Source organism: Eucalyptus grandis, chromosome 3 (genome assembly GCF_016545825.1).
Source record: "Eucalyptus grandis isolate ANBG69807.140 chromosome 3, ASM1654582v1, whole genome shotgun sequence".
NCBI classification, from domain to species: domain Eukaryota; kingdom Viridiplantae; phylum Streptophyta; class Magnoliopsida; order Myrtales; family Myrtaceae; genus Eucalyptus; species Eucalyptus grandis.
In genome coordinates, this window is record NC_052614.1 from 66585008 (window position 1) to 66609476 (window position 24469).

The 24469-nt window shown below is 39.6% G+C and overlaps 3 protein-coding genes across 4 annotated transcripts in view; all 3 read right to left on the reverse strand.

Annotated features, from left to right (window-relative positions):
• Positions 1–24469, reverse strand: part of LOC104454871 (ATP phosphoribosyltransferase 2, chloroplastic) — a 64029-nt gene that overhangs the window by 20848 nt on the left and 18712 nt on the right. The window lies entirely within an intron of this gene.
• LOC104452586 (ribosome biogenesis protein BOP1 homolog) lies at positions 133–7886 on the reverse strand. Of its 2 annotated transcripts, XM_010067042.3 has the most exons (19): positions 7539–7886; positions 7354–7446; positions 7158–7241; positions 6666–6785; positions 6424–6578; positions 5713–5830; positions 5519–5620; positions 4841–4997; positions 4630–4738; positions 4443–4545; positions 4157–4307; positions 3932–4064; positions 3734–3840; positions 3056–3129; positions 2901–2961; positions 2010–2237; positions 1844–1928; positions 1460–1638; positions 133–632 (listed from the first exon to the last, which is right to left on the reverse strand). In XM_010067042.3, exons 1-19 carry the CDS (start codon positions 7728–7730, stop codon positions 547–549), a joined length of 2337 nt encoding a protein of 778 aa, XP_010065344.2. In that variant the 5' UTR covers positions 7731–7886; the 3' UTR covers positions 133–546. The 2 variants fall into 2 exon arrangements, with proteins under 2 accessions (XP_010065344.2, XP_018733235.2); XM_018877690.2 differs by lacking the exons at positions 7354–7446; positions 7539–7886 and having other exon boundaries at positions 7151–7241.
• On the reverse strand, positions 9993–22616 carry LOC120291508 (ATP phosphoribosyltransferase 2, chloroplastic-like). Its single transcript, XM_039308990.1, has 11 exons — positions 22512–22616; positions 22243–22302; positions 21531–21644; positions 20373–20438; positions 20155–20262; positions 19929–20012; positions 18564–18665; positions 18366–18479; positions 17792–17866; positions 10405–10531; positions 9993–10195 (listed from the first exon to the last, which is right to left on the reverse strand). Exons 1-11 carry the CDS (start codon positions 22593–22595, stop codon positions 10101–10103), a joined length of 1029 nt encoding a protein of 342 aa, XP_039164924.1. The 5' UTR covers positions 22596–22616; the 3' UTR covers positions 9993–10100.

Below are 24469 nucleotides of genomic sequence, written 5' to 3' on the forward strand. Positions count from 1 at the left end.
AGATTACACTCACACGTATGTTGGAGGAAACTTAATTCCCAAGATGTCAGCAGTAGCATTCTCCAACTTCACCTCAAAGTTCATAATAATAATTAAAAGAAGAAGAAGAAGAAGAAGAAGAAGGAAAAACAATTGCGAGGGATACATTCAATTGATCACATATATGTATGGAGGAAACTTAACTCCCAAGATGTCAGCCGTAGCATTCTCTAACTTCACCTCAAAATTCATTAAAAAAAGACATGCGAGTTTCAAAGGATACATTCAATTGATCACGTACAGGGCAAAATTGAGGGGAAAATTTATCCAACCGAAAACTCTATGATTCTTTACCAGATTAATGCGCAGAACCTATTTAGCATATGCAGAATTACAAAATCAATCCGGAGCTTGTGAGAAAAGGCTGCTGGATGGCCTTCCCGTCGCCATTTTGGTTTCAACTGGCTCCACAGTGTGACTCAGCTTAAGCCTCCTTGAGCAGCTCCGTTTAATTTGTCACATTCAAAGTACGCAGAAATCAAAGGATCATTTCTCTAGGGTCTTCTTTTAGTGACAGTAAAGTCTAACCACAGAATCAGCACCAGCCGTGAACAACCAAGGTTGCCGTGGATGGAATTTGCAATCCATCACCCCTGCCGATAAGAATAATAAATAAATAACAATATACCCTGATGTCAGTTTCTTATCTGCATGGCAAAGCTAGTTAACTTGTAATTAGATGTGCAGAAAATGACCATGTAAGAGTAGAGAGAACCTGCCCTAGCAAAAATGTTTCAAACCATTTGGTTATAAGATTGGAATATGGCCCTGAGGCATGATGCGATTTTCAAATGTAACAAAATGGGATCCAAAAATACTTTTTCTCCCCAATTATAAGGTTTACGCAAGAATCTCAGACACAAATATTAGAGCAACTTAATTAAATCATTAATAAAAAGAAAAGGTCGGTTATCTTTCAATCTGCTTCCACTATGCTGATGTCAAGGAGAACCTGATGCAAGATCCACGTTTATCAGAACTTTGATCTGCTGCCAAGAAGTATCTTGGACAGAGAGACCGCATAAATTTTACATGGCCCCAGGTTCTAGCCTCACCTTAATGAAGGAAGGCTCAAGATTTTGTCAATAAAGGAGCAAATGAATGTGACTTCTAAAAAATCTTATGGCCAGAGCTGCTTTAAGACTTTTTCAACAAAGGAAGAAACTCTTGCATTGCACTAAGCCAAGTGACACACAGCAGAATTGGGGACCTTTAAATGTCCCAAAGCTAATTTATAGAAACTCACTCATCCTTGACTTGATATACTTCCTACCCCCCCCTTAAAAATAAATAAATAAATAAGGCTTCATGAAGCTAGGGGCAGGTATTCCTCCTCAGTGTCAATAAATATTTATTTTTCATTTCAAGTAGCACTTTAGCATATCATCTAATCTGCACATAAAAGAGTACAAACGCTCACCTCTTCCATTTGAGCTCACATGACCTCGGAGAATTTCCAGAGGAACAATGAGAGGATTCTGGTTCAAATCTGAATAAACCATGCCATGGAACACATAGGCTGTGCAATCATCAGAACACGATGCAAAAAGGGGGTATGAACGATGGAAGGCCACATTTGTAATGTCCTTTGAATGACACCTGACAATCAGAACAAAAAAGTAAAAAAAAAAAGCTGAAATCTGCCAAACTGTATAGATGCAAACAATAAAATAATGTACCCAGAAAAGGCAATCGTGTAGCCACAAACAGCCAACTCAGTTTGATCAGGCTACACTTCCCCAACACGTAAATTCATCCAATTCCCACAAATTTTATGTTGTCACAAAGATAATAGTGAACTTACTGGAGTGTTTTGTAAGGTTGAGATGAAAGGTCCATATCAAACCAACAGAGTTTTCCCTCTCTGCTTCCAACAATTAAATTATCACCTGCAAGAGAAGACAACTAAGATATACAGGGATCTAGAAATCAACAAGAAGAGAACACTAATATCAGATTTTCAAACATACCTTGAGGATGAATTGCAATCGACGAAACTTCACGAAGTCCGGTCTCAAGCTTTTTGACTAGTTTCTGCTTCAAGAGGTCATACACGCGAACATTCTTCTTAGTTGAAACAAAGAAGATGGATCGAGAAGGATGAAAAACTGATGTAACTGGAAGACCATGCAATTTGAATGGGATCTTCTGAGTAAGCTTCTTTGACAACTGGTGTATTAAGATTGCTCTTGATTCACGTAAGGGAAGTTAAAGGAAACTTTATAAAAAAAGTCACTAAACTACTACAAATTTAAAAAGTAACTATCACACACTCCACAAAATTATGGTGATCCCAAACCAGGAAATTTAAAGAAGCAAATAAAAGTTCTTACTTATTTTGTTTGGGAAGTCGACTGACACAGGTCTGTCTACAATGTTCTCAATTGTTGTAGGATTATAGAGCAAGGATTATGAATGTGGCAATGTCATTAGATCTTGTAACAGGAAAAAGATGGGGGTCATCATTTCCTCTTACCATTTGTTGGCTGGCACAAAAATAAAGAAAAAGGAGAGAATTTCAAGAAGAGTCGATCATCTCTGTGATTACTCAAAGCTGGTTCAAAACCTTAGACCTTTAGTATTGTGCAAAATTACTCATGGATGCAAACACTCTGATTGACATTGATTCCTGTCTTGCAAAGAACGACCTATTTTGTTTCTACCATTGTTTTCCCTACATTCCTTCTAGAAAAAAGTTTGTCCTACTACAACAATAGATGTTCTGGCTTCTATCATGTAAGGCACACTACCAGTGCTACATATATATTTTAATGCTGGGAGCATTCACTTCTCTTCAGACCATGTATTCAGCTACCCATCAAAGAGATGCATTGTCATAAAGTACCAAACCACAAGGATATCTGCAGGTGTCACTGTGGATAAATAGTCTCCTTTGCGATGCCATTCAACTGAGGTCACGGTCTGCACAAACCCAAGAAAAACTTTAGTGAAAAAAAGGCCTTTAGATAACAATGACCTCAGCACAAAATAATTTCATTAAATTCTGAAAGGGTACCTTGAAATGTCTTAACCTGATTGCCTCATGCTTGTGCCTATCATCTTGAAGCCAGCTCACCAAGGGCTGCTCATCTATGCACAGCCATATATCCAACAAAGTTAAAATCAACTTCAAATGAAACTTTAAACAAATTTGAGAAGAAAGATTAGGCCCAAATTGTTTGAAAACCTGAAGTGACTGACAATGAATCATATCTCAAAAGGATCGCCACTGGGGTTTATTAAGCATTAATTGCATCACATGATTTCAAAGCAAACAGCTGCTAATAATTCAAACTATATTAAGTAGAATATCCATCTCCACAGGAAAGCATGTATTTACATACTATTAAATGCTGTTCCAAGTTAAAGTAGAAAACCTCCAAACAACAAGCATGACCTAAGTAGGAAATTTCTAAACACAAAACAGAATGACCTATTTATAATAGGAAAAAGAAACTCACTGAACTCCCACGAATCCTAATAAATAAGACTACTAATTCTTCTGAAAAGAAAGAGAAATTTACTATAGGACACCAGGGAATAAAACTACTTGCTCAATGAGGAGAAGAATCCCAATCCAATGAGAACTCCTCATTAAATGGTGAAATCATGCGAAGCTCTATCTTCATCAACTCAAAATATCACGAAACTTGTCTGATCTTCAAAAGTTACATAAAATGGTAACTAAACCTACCAGAGTCACCTGCTGTCCCGGATATTTCAACCTGGAGAAGATCCTTAATCTTCTTCTGATCCGCTTCATTACCCAGTCCTGTGTTAAGAAGCAGTACATCTTGGCCCCTGTAAAGACAAACAAGGCAAGAAAATATCAACATAAACAATGAAGCCAGGACGAGGATAGGAGATTAAACACCAAACTGCTGGAACTCACGCAGCAACTGCCAAAATTGGAAGCTCAGACAATGGACTCCAGGATACACACTGGACCGATTCACCTATACTCCACACCCCACAACATCTACCAGTTTCAACCTCCCAAATGCGAACAGTTCCATCAGCAGAACCTTCATTTGCCACAATAGATGACAAGAATGAGATTGGGTGAGTCTAAAGTCATGAAATTCAAAACAAGATGAATATGTGAGATTACACGCACCTGAAGCAATCCACTGCCCTGAAGCTTCAGTAGAAATTGACACAACAGCACCCTCATGACCTCTGTACTCAAGATAACATGTCACTGGGTATGGCTTAAGATCCTTCCGGTTAGGTAACTTGGGCTTCAAAGACTCGGGGTCAATGTTAAGCTGAGGCATTACATTGCAAAAATCAATTCATTGATGGATTATAAATTGCAGTTGCTACTTGCTATTAAGTACATGATTATACTCAGAGAGTATTGGTCTCCTCTCGTATTATCCAGGCCAGCCATAATAACTTACACGTTTTTTCCAAGCTCTATATGACATGTAGAGATCCATGCATCGCTCAAAAGATTCATTAACAGCATTTTCATAAGCTGGCACACTTTTGAAAGATGTGTACCTAGATAGAAAGATAGATAGATAAATAATCAGGAAGCATGAGAAAAAGAAGACCAGCCAAGAAAATGGGAAATATCGCATTTACCTTCTAGGAATAAATTTAGGGCGATCTTCCTCATACATAAGCTCATAGGAATTTATCTCTTCCTGTGTGGGTATATACTCCAAAGAAGGATTATAAGATTCTTCATGCCCTGGCAAAGAGGAGAGAAGAAAGGGGAATTTGTCATCAAAATGAATCGAGACTTGTACAAAATAGTTGATTTACTATTTATGAACTGTGGAAGACAGATCACCTGGTAACTTGGGTTTTGGTGCGGGGATATAGGCTAGATGCCCAGCCCTGTCTTTTGAGTTGAGATCATCTCCCCACAGGTTATAGAAACGTGGCTCTTCTTTTGGCTTGTCTAACTTAATTAATCCCTCCCGAATTGCCCTAACATACTTTGCAACCTGCAAATGTTTGGTGCCCAACATGAGCCATGTTCACATGATAACAATGATATTCTGATGCAAAATGCAATGAATATTTTGGTATCCATTGGTCGTAAAATGAATTGCAAATTAGAAAGAGTATAGGCAGGCTATTGAGTGCTTCAGTTTCCAACCGCAGCGGGATATTTTTGGGGCTTCCCCAGTCTAGAAAGAAGACACTTAAATTGAACAGTGAACAAAATATCAAGGTAAAAAAAAAAAAGCAATAGTGCATTGGATAGCAGAAACTTGAGTATCTGAGATGGATGTCAGCTATTAGGAATAGTAAGCAGCAATTGATAAGCACAGTTCGAAGCCAACCACAACATGAACAGAAGCTATCAGGATCAAGACCCCAGTGAAGGATCTTAAATGCGTTTGAGGAACCAAAAGTAAAAACGCTGCATCATTGTCACCAAAAGGTAGAGGAATGAGAACCAAAAGTATACTAACTTCTTCCCATATTGTCATCCAAATAGAGAAATGATGAAAAGACTGACCTTTTTGGCCTCCCATTTTGAAGGAATGAAACGTCTCTTTGGTTCTGGGGCATTTGATAGTGGGTGTTTTGCATCATCCCATTTGAAAAAGTCAACATAATCCTGCATTTTAGAAAGAAAAAGGTCACATTGAAGCCCCTTCAATAAGTAAACCTAGGTTTATATATAACACAATGATGACAAGTGGCACAAACCGGATATGGATCGAATCCAGCATGCGGTGCTTTTCCTTTGAGCATTCTACGTATAAGTCTTGTTTCATCTTTTGTCAGCTCTACCACCTCATCATTGTACTCATCATGTATCTTGCGCCTGAATAGAAATCAAATGAAAAAAACACATAACTTCTATCTGAAACCAATTAATCAAGTAACAGATAAGAGAAAACATTTTTAACTTTCTTTAAAAAAATCTAAGCAAGCCCTCTACTCAGATTAAGCACTGATTGGATAGAGGCAACTGGCAATGCAGAAAACCGACGAATCAAGGCTAAAAAATGATAACAATCAGGGAAAGGAATCTTAGATGAGTTACACTTTATAAAGCAAAAGCATCTGATGAAAACATATATTAATCTGTTGGGTTTTCTCCAAAGTTTAAGACTGAACAAAGTAACTGACAGGAAACAAAATATTTGCATAACTAAACATTAAAAGAACAAGGATGAGAAAAGGAAACAGAACACTAGACGTCGCAAAAAACAAATAGTCAACTAGAACCAATGTCAAAGTGAGAACAACAACGCCCCATCTCCTTCATCTTTGGATAGGAAATCCATAATCTGTTAAATTGCTAAATTATAGAAAGTGACAGATATAACAAATATGACCTTGAGGCATATGGTACTTCCATTTTCTATGAGGATATCAATAGAGAGAAACCATTGGAAGGAAAGTTGAACTCACCAGTTTTTTGAGTCATCAGCACTGGCTAGAAAAGAATCCAATTTATCTTGTCTTTCTTTCTTTTTTATCTTTTTCCCCTTTACGTCATAACCAATATGTTCCTCATCCTTATACCACTCAAGAGGAACATCACCAATTGTATTCCGTGAAGGAACCTGTAAATTACCCAAGTGCCAATCAATTATAGGTGAGCATCATACTTTTCTAAATATGCTCCCAGCTGTCTAGAGAAGTAAACAGACCTCGTCTTCAGATGAATCACTCTCTTCAGCCCTTTGATCCGATTCAGAGATTTCACTTCCACTATCATCTTGGGCATGATTAATAATCGATTTACCTTTATTGCTTGTTTTAACAAAGCCCTGGCATAAATTCCCAGCAACAGCGTTACAATATGAACAAGTTTTATCATAGCAGTACAGACAGAACAAAGACCTTCTCTGTTTCACAATGGGAGGACAAGAAATGCCATATTACAAGTTCTAACCATAACTCTACTATCAAAATCAATTGACTTCCCATCAGGTGTTCTCCTTCAAAAATTGTCTTTCCTTCTACCTAATATGGAATTTTTTCCTGCTCAAGCTTCAAGGTTGAGTTGACTCCGAGTCTCCTCCTAGTGGTCCTTCTATGCCTCAGGAACCAATACTAAATGTACCAACAAGTTCGTTCTTCTCGCTAAGAAGCGGGGAATCAATCGCAGTGAAGAAACAAAGAAGGCAATTACCATCTACCTTGTGCTCTTGTGAGTCGCTTTCTCCAGATTCCGACTCCTCCGACAACTCGAATTCCTCGGAATTCCCATCTTCAGAATCATCCTATAATCATAACACCAAAAAAAAAAGAAGGCAATTAACCCTCCCATTCCAGTGGCGAAGAAGCACGCACAAACTGGAGCTACACTAAAACGAAGGAGCACGCAACAGATACCTGATCAGAACCCGAACCAGCAGCGCCCTCTTCTCCGGACTCCACGTCCTCTTCCGACAGCTCGAAATCCGAATCCCCATCCTCAGAGTAATCCTACTCCACATACACAACGCATCAATCTCAAGCACGCGAATCGACGCAGACAAGACCGACAGAGGCGCGCAAAAGCAAAACCGAAGAAAAACCTCGTAATCGGAGCCGGAATCAACCGGCGAGCCGCCGCCGCCGCCGCTGTCGCCGTCCGGAGCCTCCGGCTCGGACCGAGCTCGCGGAGCTTCTTCCATTACTCTCTCTTCCGCCTCCTCGTGCTTCGAGCCGCGAGCATCCTTCGCTTCCTTCTTCTTCGTCGCCTTCTCTTTCTTACCGGCCGCTCCCATCGCCGCTCCCGGAGAACAAGCGACGCGAGCTCGGGTACGGAAGAAGCGACGGGAAAGAAGAGGAGGCCGCCGCCGTCAACGCCGCCGGGGACGGTGGGAGCAGGAGAGGGGCTTTAGCAGGTGGCGACTAGGGTTTAAGCCGGAGGAGGAGAAGGAACAAGAGAAAACGGCGGCTCTGCTTCCGCGCCTAATACCGTTTTCGCATTGGCATTTAAAAAAAAAAAGGAAAAGAAAAGGGCAAAAAGACATAAAACATGAGGAAGAAATTTGTGATTTAGGACTATCCCCAAAACCAAATGCCAAAACAAAATGAAGGCAAAATCCGAAAATTAGATCATTTTCCTCCGACAAAACATGACCCAACTAGATCTCTTAACGGCAAAGGGAGTAAATCTCTAGCTTGCCTATCTAATGCAAGATTATTACGTGCATTATTGGATTGAATGAAAAAAAGCATGAATTTATATCGGATGAATATATTTTATTTTCAAATGACCTAAAAAAAATGCGAGGATTTTCATAGCAACAAAAATATATGTCATCGAGTTTTCTAATCGAGCGAATGGGATTAGGGATAGTAACATAAATAATCCAAGAAATTTGGTTCAATATAGAATGTAGTTTCTGAAATTTTAATTTGTGTAATTTGATTTATGAATCTTGATTTAATGTGCAATGCAATCCATAAATTTATAAATAAATGTTTCGTGAATATAGCTTCTAAATTATGAGTAAATGTCGATGTAGTTGACAAACTATACAAAAAGATTTAGAAGTTCAAATTTCACATTGAAAAATTCAGTGACCATATTTTACATTGGGTCACATTTTAGAGAACATTTGTGTCATTTTCTCTTTAAAATACTAATTTTTTATTTGATTTTCAGGCTACTCATTTTTATTTCTATTTTCTAGTAGAACCATAGCAGATCTTGATTCAAAAGTTTAGAACCAACGTTCTCGTAAAAAACAACACCATCTCACTTTGCTGACATGTTTGTTGCGACATGTTTACTGCTATTGATCATCTCAGGTCTCACTTTAGCTTAAATGAACGGAAAATTCAAATGGAATTACTTTTCTTTCTCAAATTAAAATTAGATATATATATATATATATATATCTATATATATAATTTAGGAGAAATGGATATATTTGTGTGACCATTCGGCCTATCACTACTTGGAAAGCCCACATGTTGGTATAAGGTGGACAGTTGAAACCGACGAGGAGTCCACGTGTTGTATGGGATTGACACTTGACACCCTCTAATAGCAGCTATCACATAATTAGCAATGCACAGTCACATGAATAATGAGAAAATAAGAAAGTCTATATAGACTTATTTTACACATATTATGTATGTCTAAATATCTTGGCAGTGATTGAATATTATTATTATTATATTTTGTTTTGGTAATCCAGAAACCTCGTACAGCCGACAGTCGGCGAGGTAAACTCGGAGCGGTGCTAGCGCATGATCCACCATCACAACACCACGCTTAAGACCACTAGCGACGACGATAGAATTCGAACACCATCCCTTGTGTTAGGGGAAGGAGCCCGAAGCCAACGCCGCCACCACATGGGGTGGTATAATTTGGTAGCTTTTAAGTTCTTTCATAAATCACGATACTCGATTTCCTCACCCGTTATCACTCCTCGTCCTTTTGGTCTCCCCAGTGCCTGCGTAACGATCGTTTGGTACGGTGCAGTAGATTTGCGGATGACTAGTTGGGCAGAAAAATTACTAAGTACGAAGTTAATTGTTTGGGTCGTGACATAAGATTTAGCGCTTTGTAAACTCGAGATCAATTGGCTGAATCAAAGGCAAAGCGAGAGAGAATTTGTCTGCCAAACATTGTGCTCTAAACATCGTTTCCATAGCAAAGGCCATCATCAAGCAAAATCGATGGGTGTGAAAACATCTTCATTTGCGACCCCATCGGTCGCTTATCTTCTGTTGTCTGTACAATTTGATCACTACTCTCATCCAACTCATGTACGTATTAGCAGCGCTTGCTGATACCACTAAACAATGCGCCACAGTTACGACTTCTGTAGGTATTAGCAGCAACTGTATATCTTCCAAAGTGCGTCGTCGAATTGCGATCGAACCCGATTGTCATCAATGGCATAATTACTTGCAAATAATGTCACGAAATGAACTTTAGGACGTTCCCACACTTCCTTAGGTTCTAAAACCGATGGATATAAACCAAACAAGGAAAAGATAATATCTAAGGGGAAAGAAATCGCAAATCTAAAAGAACAGATGCAGCAAACAACATAACTAAGATACAATATTCCTGATGAATTTTACCCTTTCCTTTATCTTCTCCAAAAGCTGGAGCACTGGGCTTCCGAGAACTAAAGCCCAAATTTGGACAGAAGCTGCTGCCATCCGAGAGCCTCTTCATTGAAAATGTAAGTCGATGGAGATACTAGAACTCGACTACCCCGATCTCGATCTGCATGATAATAATTTCAATGTGTTCAAAAGGTACTTGGAAGTGTTATCAGGCTGTGATTAATGAAAATTAACAGCCGCGAATATCTTCAATTCACATTAGGATGTAACGGGGAAACAAGAATCTTTGCATAAAGCAACTGTGCATGGCTATTTCCAGAATTAGGAAATACTGCTTCCAACTGCTGCACAGAGCTATAGAGCCTGCTTTCAACTGCTGCACAGAGCTATAGAACTTCGTTTTTGGAATGCAACCAACCATTGCATTGTGGTCCCCAACCACTTCTCCATTTCTTTTGCAAAGGACTAGGTAGGGGTTTGGAATTGGAAACTACCCTCGGGTACAAGTTCCTCATTTTTTGGAATCTGGAACCTACCCGTCAGAATGATCCTATCCTACCCTATTATAGGTTCTAGGGTCGGTTCTAAGTTCTAGGTTTCAACAAGTTCTTTTATTTTATTTTTTTCATTTTCAAATTTGAAGAGCTCTTTTCAAACAGGGCGACAACATGCATCATCAGAAAACTCTAGGTTGATACCCGCAAGGTTATGAATTAATTGAAGCTTCCTTCATGGAGCAGCACATAAAACAGCGAATATCATGCAATTGTTTTTTCCTGTCTTCTTATCACTTATCTCTCTGGTACAACTTGACAGCTTGGCATATTTGTACATGGCGATCTCAAAAAACCAAATAGATCCAGCAAAATAGAACCACACCCAAATTCAGCCCGACCACATCCAAACAAACAACCAATCGACGCTCAACGAATGGGCTATTCCCAACAATCACAAGGGATGCCGAATGAAAGAGGGTTGTCAAAATTCGCAAGAAAAATCAAATCTTTGCACTCTCGGCTTACTCATCTCGTCGAGAGACGAGAACCGGGCGATGACCCATGGGCTTGCCCTTGAACTTTTCCCTCCCCATGGCTCAGAGACGCGCTTCCCCACTTGCAGAACACGATTCAGGCGCAAAAGAGAAGATCAACCCAGATTTGCAAGGAGACAATCGGCCTCGTTCTCGACGCGATTGGGTGGTTATTGTTTCGCGAGGAACGAGAATCTTCCACGGAAGAGCCAAAAAGAGATGGAGCTGAATCGATTCCTTCTTCCCCCTTTTCACCTCCCCCACTATCTTCGAATGGAAACCCAAACAGGAAAAACCAAATACACTTGTTTTCCACGGTCCCTATATCAAAAATAAGAGAATAAATCCGTAGTCAATAAGTCAAGGGTGAGCACTCGGCGATGGCAGCACAATGGCAACGAAGACACGAGTCTCACGGCACCAACGGCGGCACGGACGGCGCAGCGAAGATGGCGGTGGTCGCGGCTCAACCCAAGGCCAAGGGGGAAGATGAAAGAAGATGAAGATGAAGTAGTCGAGAGAAGAATTTTCTTTGTATTATGTATATTCCTCAATGTACAATGTTCACATTGTTTATAATACAAAGTGTGTATAAGAAAAGCAAGTAAATATTTTACAATATTTGGATTCGATACTAAATGAATGCGATTGATCCTTGAATGATATTGTGAATCTTCACATGTATTTTCCAACGCTCCTCCTCAAGTTGGTGGCTTGTAGATATCCAAGACGCCTAACTTGCTTAGGAGATACGAGTGCTAGCTTTGACACAAGGGTTTGGTGAAGACGTCCGCTGGTTGCTCTTACGTTCGAATCCCCAGTGTCTTGATTATCCCTTGCTGGATCTTTTCTCGCGTGAAATAACAATCCACTTCTATGTGCTTCTTTCTTTGGGTTTGAGGCAAGTTTGAGAGCCACATTGTTGTAACAAAACAATTTGGTTGGCCCATCAATTTGTACCCCAAGATCTCGAAGCAATCCGCGTAGCCATACTATCTCACATGTGGTCTTTGTCATGGCTCGATATTTCGCTTCTGCTGAGGATAATGAAACAGTCGGTTGCTTCTTTGTCTTCCATGAAAGTAAAGAATCCCCTGACTTGATACAGAACCCTGTTATGGACCTTCTATTCATTGGATATGTCGCATAATCTGCATCACAATATGCAATCATCTTCATATCACATTTCTTGGAGAGGAGAATCCCAAGACCTGGATATTTCTTCAAATACTTTACCATTTTGAGTGCTGCATTCATGTGGGACTACTTTGGATTGTGCATGAACTGACTAAGGGTTTGCACAACATAACCGATGTTCGGCCTAGTCATAGTTAAATAGATGAGCTTCCCAACAAGTTTATGATAACTTATTGGATCTCTTAGTACATGATCGGCTTCTTGAGAGATTCCAGCATCATACTCTGATGTGGCCAATTTGATATTTTGCTCGATTGGAATTATAGCCGGCTTACATCTTGACAGCCTAGCTTATGATATGATTTCCAAGGCAAATTTTCTCTGGCCGAGAAATATTCCTTGATCTGAGTGAGCAATTTCTATTCCAAGAAAATACTTTGGCGACCCTAGATCTTTTATATGGAAAGTAAAGTGCAAGTATTTCTTGAAAATTTTGACAGCTATCTCATCATTGCCCATAATCAATATATCATCTACATATATCATCAAGTATATGGATGACGTACCTTTGGTCCATGTGAAAACAGCATAATGAAATTTAGACTGCTAAAAACCAGCAGCTATCAGGGATTCAGAAAATTTGGCGTACCATTGTCTAGATGCTTGCTTGAGCCCATATAAGGATTTACGGAGATGACATACTTTATTCTTCCCTTGTCTTCGTAAACCCTGTGTTATGTCCATATAAATCTCTTCAGCTAAGTCTCCATGCAGGAATGCATTATGAACATCCATCTGATGTAATGGCCAGTCTTGGTAAGCTGCTATAAAGAGGAATGAATGGACTGTAACATCCTTGGCTACGGGCAAGAAGGTTTCATGATAATCAAAACATTCCTTCTGTGTGAAACCCTTTCCCACCAATCGGGTTTTGTACCTTTCAACTGAACCGTCAACTCTGTATTTGATTTTGTAGACCCATTTACATCCAATTGGTTTGCGATGTGGAGGTAGACTAACAAGATCCCATGTCTGATTGTCCACCAGTGCCTGCAATTCTTCTTCCATTGCCTTTTGCCATCGCGGATCAGTACTTGCCTCTTCATAGCTTGATGATTCTCGTTCTTCAGAAATTTGAATAATACAACATCTATGCTCCTCAGATAATAGATCGAAGGAAACATAAGAGGAAATGTGAAAAAGAATAACTGGTGGAGTTCTCACTCCACATATGGAATCCTTGGTCCAAGTTGGAGGACATGTGGCTCGTCCTAACCGTCTTGGCTAGATGTCTTCAGAAGAGGACTGAGTTGCTAGAATATCTACAGGGGAGGATTCCAATGTAATCCTCTCATTCGAGTCTTGATCCGTGTCTTCTACTAAAGGTGTCATTGCCATAGTGGGTGTAGGAGCAATACCTGTATTAGCTAAGGAAGGGATCGGCACATATCCCAGATCATTGATGGATTCTTCGATATGGTGAGTATGAGAATATCTCTGTCTATCTCTGTCTATCTCTGTCTGATTCCTTAGTAGAGAAAGGGAAAAAATCTTTTTGGAAGTGAACATCTCTACTAACGAAGAATTCACCTATAGAGGGATTAAATATTCGGTATCCCTTCTATAGGGTAGCATACCCCATAAATATGCAACAGCGAGCCCGTGGACCCATTTATCCTTAGGTCCTACTATAGATGCATAGCATAGACACCCAAAAATCCTCAAATGATTAAGATTTGGCTTCTTCCCAAAGAGAAGTTCAAAGGGGCTTTGATCGTTAAGAATCTTGGTTGACATACAGTTGATCAAATATGCTGCAGTCAATACACATTCTCCCCAAAAATTATCTAGAATGGAACCCTGAAATTTAAGGCCCTAGCCACTTCCAACAAATGACGATGCTTCCTTTCATTTTGTTGAGGTGTGTATATACAGGAACTCTCATGTAGAATCCCTTGAGATGATAATAAAGTCGTACACTCATAATTGAAAAATTCTTTCCCATTGTCTGTCTTAATTTTTTGGATAGTTTTCCCAAACTAAGTTTTCAACAAAGAAAGGAAAGTTTTTAAATGTGATACGACTTGACTCTTAGACTGCATGAGGAAAATTCATGTAGCCCTTAAATGATCATCCACAATGATAAAAAAGAAATGAGAGCCATCATGATTTAGTGTATGATATGGTCCTCAGACATCAATATGAAGTAAAGAGAAAATGTCACTTGCACGACTTTTATTCAATGGAAAAGGGCTATTTGATTGTTTTGCAAGTGGGCAAATGTGACATTGAGAATAGGGAAATAAGGAACTATGACCCAATCTGGAATGGAAAATGAAATTTTTATCATTGGTAGTCAAATTACACAATGATTGTTTATTACAATGAAAAAAATCCAGATTCTTGGGTGAACTTCTCTAGAAAAAGTCCTTTTGATAGATTACCCCATTCCATCAATTTCCTAGTTGAAAGGGCTTGAAATTGACAACTATAAACATTGAAGGAAACTTGACATGAATTCTCCTTATAGGCTATAGACACAGATATAAAATTGAACTGGAACTCAGGAATATATAGGACATTGGTGAGAATGATTTCGAGACTAAGATCAACTGTCCCAGTTATAATGACATGAGCAATATCCCCATTTGGTAATTGCACTGCAATAAGACTATCTAGTTCTTCATTAACAGTGGTAAACAATGCCTTCTCACATGTAATATGATCAATGGCTCCAGAATCAACAATCCAAGTATTTTTCGATATATTGTTTATTCGACAATGAGAAATACCTGTAAAGCTGCCCCCCCTTTTTTGAACATCCAATTTGTGCAGTGCCTGCATCAATTGCTCATATTTATCATTGAGTAATGGATTGATTTGTACTCACCTATCTTGTAAGTTGATATACTGCTGCTGATATTTCTTTGCCATTTTTTTTTCTCCAGGTCTGCCATGCAGCTTCCAGCAATTTTTTGGTGTGGTGGGGTCGTCTGCAGAATTCACAATATAATTTTCCCTTATTTTTTGAATTTGGCCCATAGGAATTAAGCCCAAAAGAATTGGGCCCATGAGAATTAGGCCCATATGGGGTTGGCATGTGATTTTTCAAAAAATTCTTGCCGTTGGATCCTTGAATGAGGGAATCATCTCCACCGTCCAGATCTCCATGTGCTTGCGCCCCTCTCCAACCGTCTGATCGTTGTGTGCGATCGTGACTGTCCGTAAGAACCCTAGGTTCGCATCGCATTTCCTATCTAGGGTTCGTGAGCCTCTCTCCGTTCTTGCGGTGAGTGCTAGGGTTTCCACCCCTTTCCCTTCCGTCGAAGCAAGCCTTTGGCTTTCTTCTTGCACGGCAAGTTGGAATATACGACCGATCGAGGGTGCAGGCTCCATCACGAGTATATCGACCTGAAATGGAGGTAAGAATCGTTAAGAATACGGAGGAATTGCGTCGCCTTCTCTTTGTCTTTTATCGCCTTGTATTGTTGAAGGGTGGTTTCGGGTTTGTTAAGTTTCTCCTCCGCTGCTTCTAGCTCATTCCAAAGAGCTGACAGCTTGTTGAAGCACGTTGTCACAGACGTGTTTCCTTGCTTCAGTTTGGAAAGAGCTTGATGTAGCGAGAAGATTCTCGCCCGATCCAATTTCTCGTACATTTCTCTTATATTTTTCCAAAAAATTCTTGAATCTTCAGTTGGGGGCAATCCAGCTGCTATTTATAGGCTGATGCAGTTGCCTATCCACGTCCTAACCAACTGGTTACACTTTTTTCATTGTCACCCTAATTTTTCATCAGTTGGGACTGGGATGGTTCCATCGATAAATCCCTCTTTGTCCTTTGTTATGAGGGTTCAACGGAATTCACGTGCCCAATTTGAGTGGTTTTCCGGTCCTGTGAGGGGTGACTCATAAGCTGCAACTCTGGTCCATTGGCGTTGGAGACATACAGCGCGTCGCCAGGTTCTGGGCAACCCATGGCGGCCGCGAATGGAAAAGGTATGAACCCTGTTGGGAATCCTGGATTTGTAGACTGACCCGCACTCGAATTTTCTTATCCGCCCGTCTGCTCAGGGCTGATGGTTGTGCCTGCCCTAGTGTTGGTTGGTAGGCCTCCATCGGTCTGCACACTCTGGTAGCCCGGCTATGATGTACCTGGGTTTATTCTTTGGATCCATGGGTATGGCATCCATTGATAAGGATAGCCCGAGAAGGGCAACCCTGAATTGAACTAAGCCGGAATTTGTTGCCACTGTGTGTGCTGTAATGGTGTTTGGCTTTGACTGGGCTGCTATTCAACCAGGGAGGTGATGATGGATGAGCCTCAATTGGGCGAAGCATGTGGTGTCGAATTTGTTCCCAACTGATCTTCAGAGGCTTGTGGGTTTATCATGACGAAAATTGCAACAAAAAATTCTATTTTGTAGATTGAGTTTTTTTGCAGATTGTGAATTCCTCCGGAGGCTGCTCTATTTTGCGAGTGTTGCAACAACAAAGACAGAAAAAAAAAAAAAAAAAAAAAAAACGGAAGGCGATTTGAACAGGATTGCGGAAGCTAGGTCAAAATCAGAAAGAGCTCTGATATCATGAAAGAAGATGAAGACGAAGTAGTCGAGAGAAGAATTTTCTTTGTATTATGTATATTCCTCAATGTACAATGTTCACATTGTTTATAATACAAAGTGTGTATAAGAAAAGCAAGTAAATATTTTACAATATTTCGATCCAATTAGATTCAGTACTAAATGAACGTGATTGATCCTTGAATGATATTGTGAATCTTCACATGTATCTTCTAACATAAGAGCTCGGTTTTGGCAGAGGCGGTGGCGGTTTGGAGCAACGATGGCTCGGATGGCCGAGCGAGCGGCGGCAAGAGGTGGTGATTGTGGCTTGGAGATGGCGGCAGTGGCTCACGGAGGCGAGGGGAGGCGCGGACTGCACGACAGCTTGTCAGGCTCAATAGCAAGACGGCTTGTCGGACGAGCAGTGGGTGGGTGGTGGTGGTTCGGTGGCCAAGAGGTGGTGGTGAGTAGGGCGTGGGACAGCGGTGTGGTGGTGGGTGAAGCAAGTAGCCGGGAAGGAAGAAGAAGAAGAAGAGAAGAAGGGGGTGTTCGGCAGAGGGAGGAAGAAAGAGAAGAGAAATAGAGAGAAGAAAAGAAAAAAGTTGAGGGGGTAGGAAGTCACGTGAAGAGGAAAAAGGGGAAAAGAAAAGAGAGAGAGAAAAGAAAGAAAGGGGAAGGGAGGGAAGAATCGGCGAAGGGGGAAGTGATGTGCGCTAGGTTTTTTTTTTTTTTTTTTACTCGACCAGTTCCGGTTCCCGAAAAAGGGAACCGGGGTACCAAAGACGGTCTCTTTAAAATCAGGAACCGAACCGAACCCTCCGGTGCGGTTCTCCGGTTCGGTTTTTGCGAGGAATCGTGCTCACCCCTAACGGGATCACCCCTAACGGGAGGTCCCTGTTAGCGAATGAGTACAAGAGAATTAGAAAATGAGAAGAGTGAGAATAAGAGAGCTACAGTTTAAAAACTTCAAATTGAGCTGGGGTTCAACTTGGAGCACGAGAAAAAATGGCTCATGCATTACCTGCAAACCAGAGAGCGATGGTTGATTGCATACTTGCTTAGCGACTTCCTTTGCACTCCTCCCGTTCGCTGTTACCTGTGAAAAGAATTAACACCAATTATAAAGCATTTATTTTGAGATTTGGATAAAGGAGTCGATCACAAGTATGTATCTGCAGTATCTGACTTGTGCATACTCTAAAAGGCTTTGTACCACAATTAACGAATTTTCTTATATTATTTCTCCCAAATTTTTATTGCAGCAATTTCCTATTTAGTAGCTGAATAAGAAATCATACTTGAAAATGAGATGAGGTACGCTTAAGTCCACAGAGTACTAACGATGTCATATCTGATTGACACTGCTAAATTAGCTTCAACGAAAACTTGCCCTCACAAAAGTCACCCAGTTAAATTTTGTGTTTTAATGACTTACATTGATATATCTTTTTTACGCAGCTCAGTAACATACTAATGAGTGAGAGGGGGACAGCAACAGCAGATGCAGCTTAAGAGTAGTAAACTCTTAACAGGAAGTATGTCTGGATAATGGACAGAAAGTTTATCGTCGAATATACAATAATCTACACACACACCGTGAACTGGCAAACTGCCTTGAGATGTGCCTCCACTCTTTCAAAAATCTGTTGAGTTGTATCACGAACATCTTCCCGTTGCATTAGTGACTTCCTTCTTGCCACAAGAACAACCTGAAGGATATTCAGTCCTAGAGGAAGAGTATTTCAAAAAAGACAACAAAAAAATATTGCAAGCGTGCTGCATTCAACACCTACCTGGCTTACCAACACTGTGCCACCTTCAATTTCTTTGAAATTATTTGCCCTTAATGTTGTCCCACTACATACAATATCCAAAATAACATCAGCCCCGCCTCTCTGAAATACCAAAGAAAGGAAGTCAATTGTAGATAATGCAGACTCATCATCAATACTATACTGCCAATGCCTCCAATCAGCATCAGTTTAAATCCTTGACCTCCCCTGATGGAGATGCCATTGCAGATAGAAGGGTGCCACATGCCAAGATACAATGGCATTCATACATTGCAGCTTCTAAACAAATAAATGAATTGAACTACAGTTGATATGCTTGCTTTCCTAATAGCTTAATCTGCGGAGGTATAAATGCACTTCAAATTCTTTTTAGCAAAAGATGAAGCAAACATCTGTAAGATTATTTCCTTCCAAGGGATAAAATTTTCAATCATCCAAACGAGAAAAAAACCTGTACTTCATGCATTAATCACATCAACGTACCATATCACAAAGCGAATGGCCACAAGATCTATAGACAAGGACAGGTAAATCCAAACATTGCATCAGTGAAGAAAACATCAAGAGATTGAAGTGCTTTTTTTAAAGGATCCTACTGCTAAAACTATGGTGGCTTGAAGTAGTCTCAAATACACATTCTCCAGGACATGGAATGTACACATATTGCCTCATAATGTGGATAGGAAAAGGTCTCCATAATCACAGTGTACCAACATTTAGAATACGAAAATTAGTGGGATGTACGCTATTCCATCCTTCCTTTCACTGCATCTACCTGTCAAGCGAGAGATGGCGGTTTCCACTCCCTTATTTTCCTTGTTTCCCCTCTTCAGTGGGAATTATCTCTATGCCTTTCTAGTTTAATAAAGATTCTCATGTAAACTAGATTCCCTGCCACAGAGAGGAAAAATGTCTGTATTTGCCAATCTGCACTTTCAGTACAGATCTTCTAAGTTCTAGGTGGAAAAAGAGAAGGGACTCAAATAAAGAGCCATAAAACTCTCAATGCATTCCATCATCTTTTGTTTTTCAAAACAAAATTTGAAAGGGTCTGAACCTTTTTTGACTGGGGAAATGAAATGGTTTACATTTCTAGATTCTAAATTCTAGTTCAGCACACTAGATTGATCCCTCCTTCACATAACTCTACCAGAATATGGGTCCCTTGACCCCTTCTCTTGAATCTCTTAAGAGAGCTTCCCCAGACATATAAACTCCAGTGTTAGTTTAAAGGCAACATGTTTAAAGGCAACATGCGCTTAGTGAAAAGATTCATCATGGCAATCACTAAACATCTGCCAATATAGGTAACAAGTTGGTAAGATAGAAAGATATGAAAAAAGTGAACAAAATTTGTAATTTTACCTGGGGAAATCCCTCCAATGCTCCGTCAGCAGTTAAAATGCTCACATGCTTCAGTCCATTTTCTTTCATGAACTTACGCCCCAGCTATAAAGACATGAGAAGGAAACTTAAACTTAAGCAGTTAATAAAGGCAATCGCTCCGGCACCCCATAAGGATATTTGCTATTGAAGGTGGGCAGTTGGCACTATAAACTACGATATTTGAGATCTGAAAACGCAAACATACATTGGGTAAACCAGTAACAACACGGAGTGGATTCTCTTCAGTCCAATGGGGCATTTGTGCTAGCTCCTTCACCGAATTGATCCTCTCAAAGATCCCGTTTTTGGGAATCTAATAGAAGATCAAAAGAACATATCAAGACTAAAAATTTCCATAGCAATGAACCAATTGGAAAAAATTCCATCAATACATCAAAATTTTGAGAGCATAAACTTTCTTACTGCGAGAGACAAGTGGCAATGCCCATAACCAAGAGCATTGTGAACAGTAATAAGATCATCGTCACCCTGAAGAAAAGGAGCATAAGCTCTTTTAGGACAGTCTACTATATCAAGTTAGTGTTGCGGAATCAACACTACAATATCATGAAGTTCAAAAGCTTAATGAAAACGCAAAAATACTGCAAAAAGTTCGGGAAAAGCTCTGATGTATGAAGTTAAAGCAATCAGGTAATTTTTATCTCTGTCCAGCATTCCTAGCATGCTGACCCCTCAATTATTATTCTAGGATTTCAAGTCATAGTTTCCTATCCACACATCCATACAAACACAAAAAAATATGAACACTCTAACCACCTAAACTGTCTAAAGACATCAAAGTACATATCGAAAATTGACATCATCCAGTAATTCTGAATCCAAGCCATTTCTCTAAGTTGTTTGCATGGAAAAGAGTAAACAACCCCAAATAGATTCATAAAACAAGTACTACAAACTCAAGCAAGGTAATAGGTGATCTGCAACTACTATTGTCATCCATTCAGGAAACATCTGTGATCCAACTTCTCTGCTGCATAAATGATACATAGGAAGTACCCTGTCATCTACTAACTACTAATCTGCACAATTGCAGGTGATCTATAAGCCAAGTCAATCTTTCATCCTTCAAGGACATCGTTCTGATTATAAACAAGCAGGGGAATGATGACATACTATTGAGGCTACAACTGAACTTTGACAAAGTCCCCTCACTCTTGCAGTGGGGCAACTGGTGTGACTTTACTTTTAGCTTTTTGGCCGTAGCTGTTGCCCTTAGCATTTCAAGGTTAACTTTTCTTTGATACCAAACACACCTAGTCTTGAAAAACATGCCAACATTAACATTTCAAATCGAAATGAATTATTCAAAATTTTTAGGTTTTAGCATGAAAGCTTATTCCAATATTTTTGGTTTTAGAGAGAAAGTAAAAATTGACTTTCTGTTTGATAAAGCGCTCTTGATCTTCCACTTCATCCAAAGCAGGGGAAAACCGTGCAATAACTTGTTTTCACAGCTTCAGAGTATAAATTCTTTGAATGCAGACAAAAGATTAATAGAGAATGATGAGTAAGAAATCCAATCAATGATCAAACATACAGCATTTAACATCATCTGCTTACCGGTCCATATTCACTAACTGCATAGGAACTCACTATTCCAACATCTAGATGTCCAGAAACCAGTAGTGTGACAATCTCCTTTGGTCGATGGAAACAGACTTCCACATTAGGGAGCTGCAAAAGTTAGCTACCAAATCAATTAAGAACAATCTGCAGTATGTAGAACCAACACCTGAAATACCAAATATCTAAGGTAAAACAAATTCAAACGGTGCCGTGGAGATTTTCCTAGTTACTTTATTTACTTTTTCATGGAGAGTTTTCTATGGTATATTAAAGAGAGTAGATCTATCTAAGAATAGAGAAGCGCTTGTCTAGCTCATCATCACAGTAGTTCTCAAAGACGCAGACATTTTCAATTACGGCATTTGAGTGACTAGAGAGGGTCATTTCTTCTTCTTTCATTTTGCAAAGATGGTTTCAGCATTACGCTTTGGGTTCAAACCATCAGCACTTTGTGAAGATTACACTCTTATCTTAATTAGTACGTAGATTCGACTCTCCATTAATGTTTTTGTAAAGGGTTAGGACACCTTGGTTCCCTGTCCACATATCTCAGGTATGATGACTGTAGAATCTCTCTTGCTAACCTATCTGTAGTAGTTCTTGAAATCAAAATTAAGGTCCATAGGAATTACCATGAGCAAACTCCAAATGTCTTACCACATGTCTATACCAAAATAAGGCACAAAATTTCGTGAAATTTCTATACCTGTGGAATTTCTGCAGAATACTGTCGATCATTATCCCGCGTGACTGGCAATCCGCAATCCTTCAGGAGCAACGTGGAAGTGGTTAGAATGCAGATAAAAAACAAACCAGAAGCCCCCTAGAGCGGCATCTCAGAGATCGTCAAATTCAAATCCGATAACATTCTGCATAGCACGTCTATATTCACTCAGTTTTCTATACACTTCACATTTGGAACCAATTCCTCAGCAACCAAAACCTGCAATGCGAGTCCTGAAAAGCAAGCAAAACCTTGAGGAGGCCGAGAGTATCCTCGACCATGCACCCTTTGCTCAGCACACCGAGCCGGATCTTTCTCCCCTCGCCGTCTTGCATGCCGTTGGGACGGCGTGCGAAGCTCCTGGAGCTTGCAGCTTTAGAGAATGAAGGAGAAAGGGAAGAAGAGGCTGACCCTTACTGAATGATACGAACTCCACCTCGTCAGATTCCATAAATCCCGAAATGCAACAAAACAAAGCTCTAAATTCAACATGTAATCTCAAATTTTCACCGTCCAATGAAAAAAAAAATTATGAAAATTAAAGTCGCCATATATGTCATTATAAGTGTGATCATGACCCGTACATTTATAATTTCCGTACATTTATAATGAAAATATGTTAAATTTTAATATACCGATTACGCATGACATGACATGAGAAAGACAGTAAATCAAAGAATAACAAATTTTATTTAGTAGTATTTAGGATACTTTTTGGTGGTACGAGTGGAGACCGCGTCCGATGCAATCGGCGAGACAAAACAAAACCGTCCGTCACATCATAAAGCCCAAGGCCGTGCAAGGTGGTGAGGAAAATGGCGAACCCGTGAATCGGGTCGAGGTAAATTTGGATGGGAATGGCGTCGAGATTCCATCAATGATTAAATGACAAACGCACCATCAATGAAAGTCAACTGAGTATGGTCAGAGCCCAGCTGACAAAGATCCAATGGAAATGGCTTTTGGGAACTAGGGTGCCGTCCATTGCACTTAAACAGCGAGGGGTCAACTGATAGTGCCAAAGCAGCATCAAATGTCACGACGAATCCAAGAGTTTACGAATATCTGAGCATCAACTATAGAAAGCAGAACAGGAGAAGGAAGAAAGTTCTAAAAGCAGTTCTGTCGAAAAGATCTTGCAGATACTACAGTGGAATAAATTCTTATAATAGTAAACAGGAAATATTAGAAGAAAAAATTCCAGGAAAAAGAACTGTGAGACTATATATATATATATATATATATATATATATATATATATCTAAACTGTGAGAAGTTCAGTAAGCAGAATTGTCGATGGAGAAAGACAACAACCGGCTAGTTAGGGGTTATTTGTTTAAATATGTTTCTGTTCCCTATAACACAATTTTTTTTTTTTTGTTCCCGGGAACAGGTTGTTGGAAAAAGTATTAGAATACATAAAATAATAATAATTATTGAAAATATATTACAAAAGATTAGAAAATAAAAAATGTCTGAGGCGTGCAAACGTTGTTCTTATGGATAATTCTGCCCCTCGGAGTACGTAACTCGGTGCGTAAGACTTTCCACCCCTTGGAGTACGTAACTCGGTGCGTAAGGCTTCAGCGACTATCTTCCCAAAGTATAACAGACCTTCTTCTATACTCCGTACTAAATATTAAAAGGAAACATAAAAACTTTTGTGTATAATCTAGCAAAAAGAAAAGGAAAGATGTGAGAACATATTGTATCTACAAAGACTGTAGTTTGAAGTTTAATTTATATTTAAACTAAAAAAAGAGATAGCTGTTAGGAGATCGTCATAAATCAATTGATAATTAAAAAGATGACCGTTATAAAATAATGAAAAGTTTATGAAATAATAAGTCAGAAATTATAAACTGTTAGATGACCATTATATGGCCGTTAGAAAGTCATTATATGGCCATTATAAAGTTGTTACAAAAATGATGACTTTCATGACAATCATAATTTATAATAAATATTTCAGAACTGCTGAAATATCCAACACAGATTTAGAACAGAAACAAGAAGTATAAAAAACTTGTTTATTGTTCCTGGGAACAATTCCGATAAATACTTTTTTTTTTCTCATTTTTCTTCTTCTTTTTCTTTGGCCAGTCGCCAGCCTCGACCATGGTCGGCAACCAGCCGTCGAGGATCAGCAACCTCGCCGGAGCGTCACCGTGGCTGGGTGAAGCCACTGGCCCTCGTCAGCCGGTCACCA

What these genes read in the sequence shown, in the direction of transcription:
- LOC104452586 (XM_010067042.3), bottom strand. Translation starts at nt 7,730, where the DNA reads ATGGGAGCGGCCGGTAAGAAAGAGAAGGCGACGAAGAAGAAGGAAGCG. An exon ending in CTGGATTCGATCCATATCCG is followed by an intron (nt 5,621 to 5,712) that starts GTTTGTGCCACT and finishes TCTAAAATGCAG; the next exon opens with GATTATGTTGACTTTTTCAA. An exon ending in GATTGCAATTCATCCTCAAG is followed by an intron (nt 1,929 to 2,009) that starts GTATGTTTGAAA and finishes CTTCTCTTGCAG; the next exon opens with GTGATAATTTAATTGTTGGA.
- LOC120291508 (XM_039308990.1), bottom strand. Translation starts at nt 22,595, where the DNA reads ATGCAAGACGGCGAGGGGAGAAAGATCCGGCTCGGTGTGCTGAGCAAA. An exon ending in CATTGGAGGGATTTCCCCAG is followed by an intron (nt 18,666 to 19,928) that starts GTAAAATTACAA and finishes TTGGTATTTCAG; the next exon opens with AGAGGCGGGGCTGATGTTAT. An exon ending in CATCGCTCTCTGGTTTGCAG is followed by an intron (nt 10,532 to 17,791) that starts GTAATGCATGAG and finishes ACCCGAGGGTAG; the next exon opens with TTTCCAATTCCAAACCCCTA.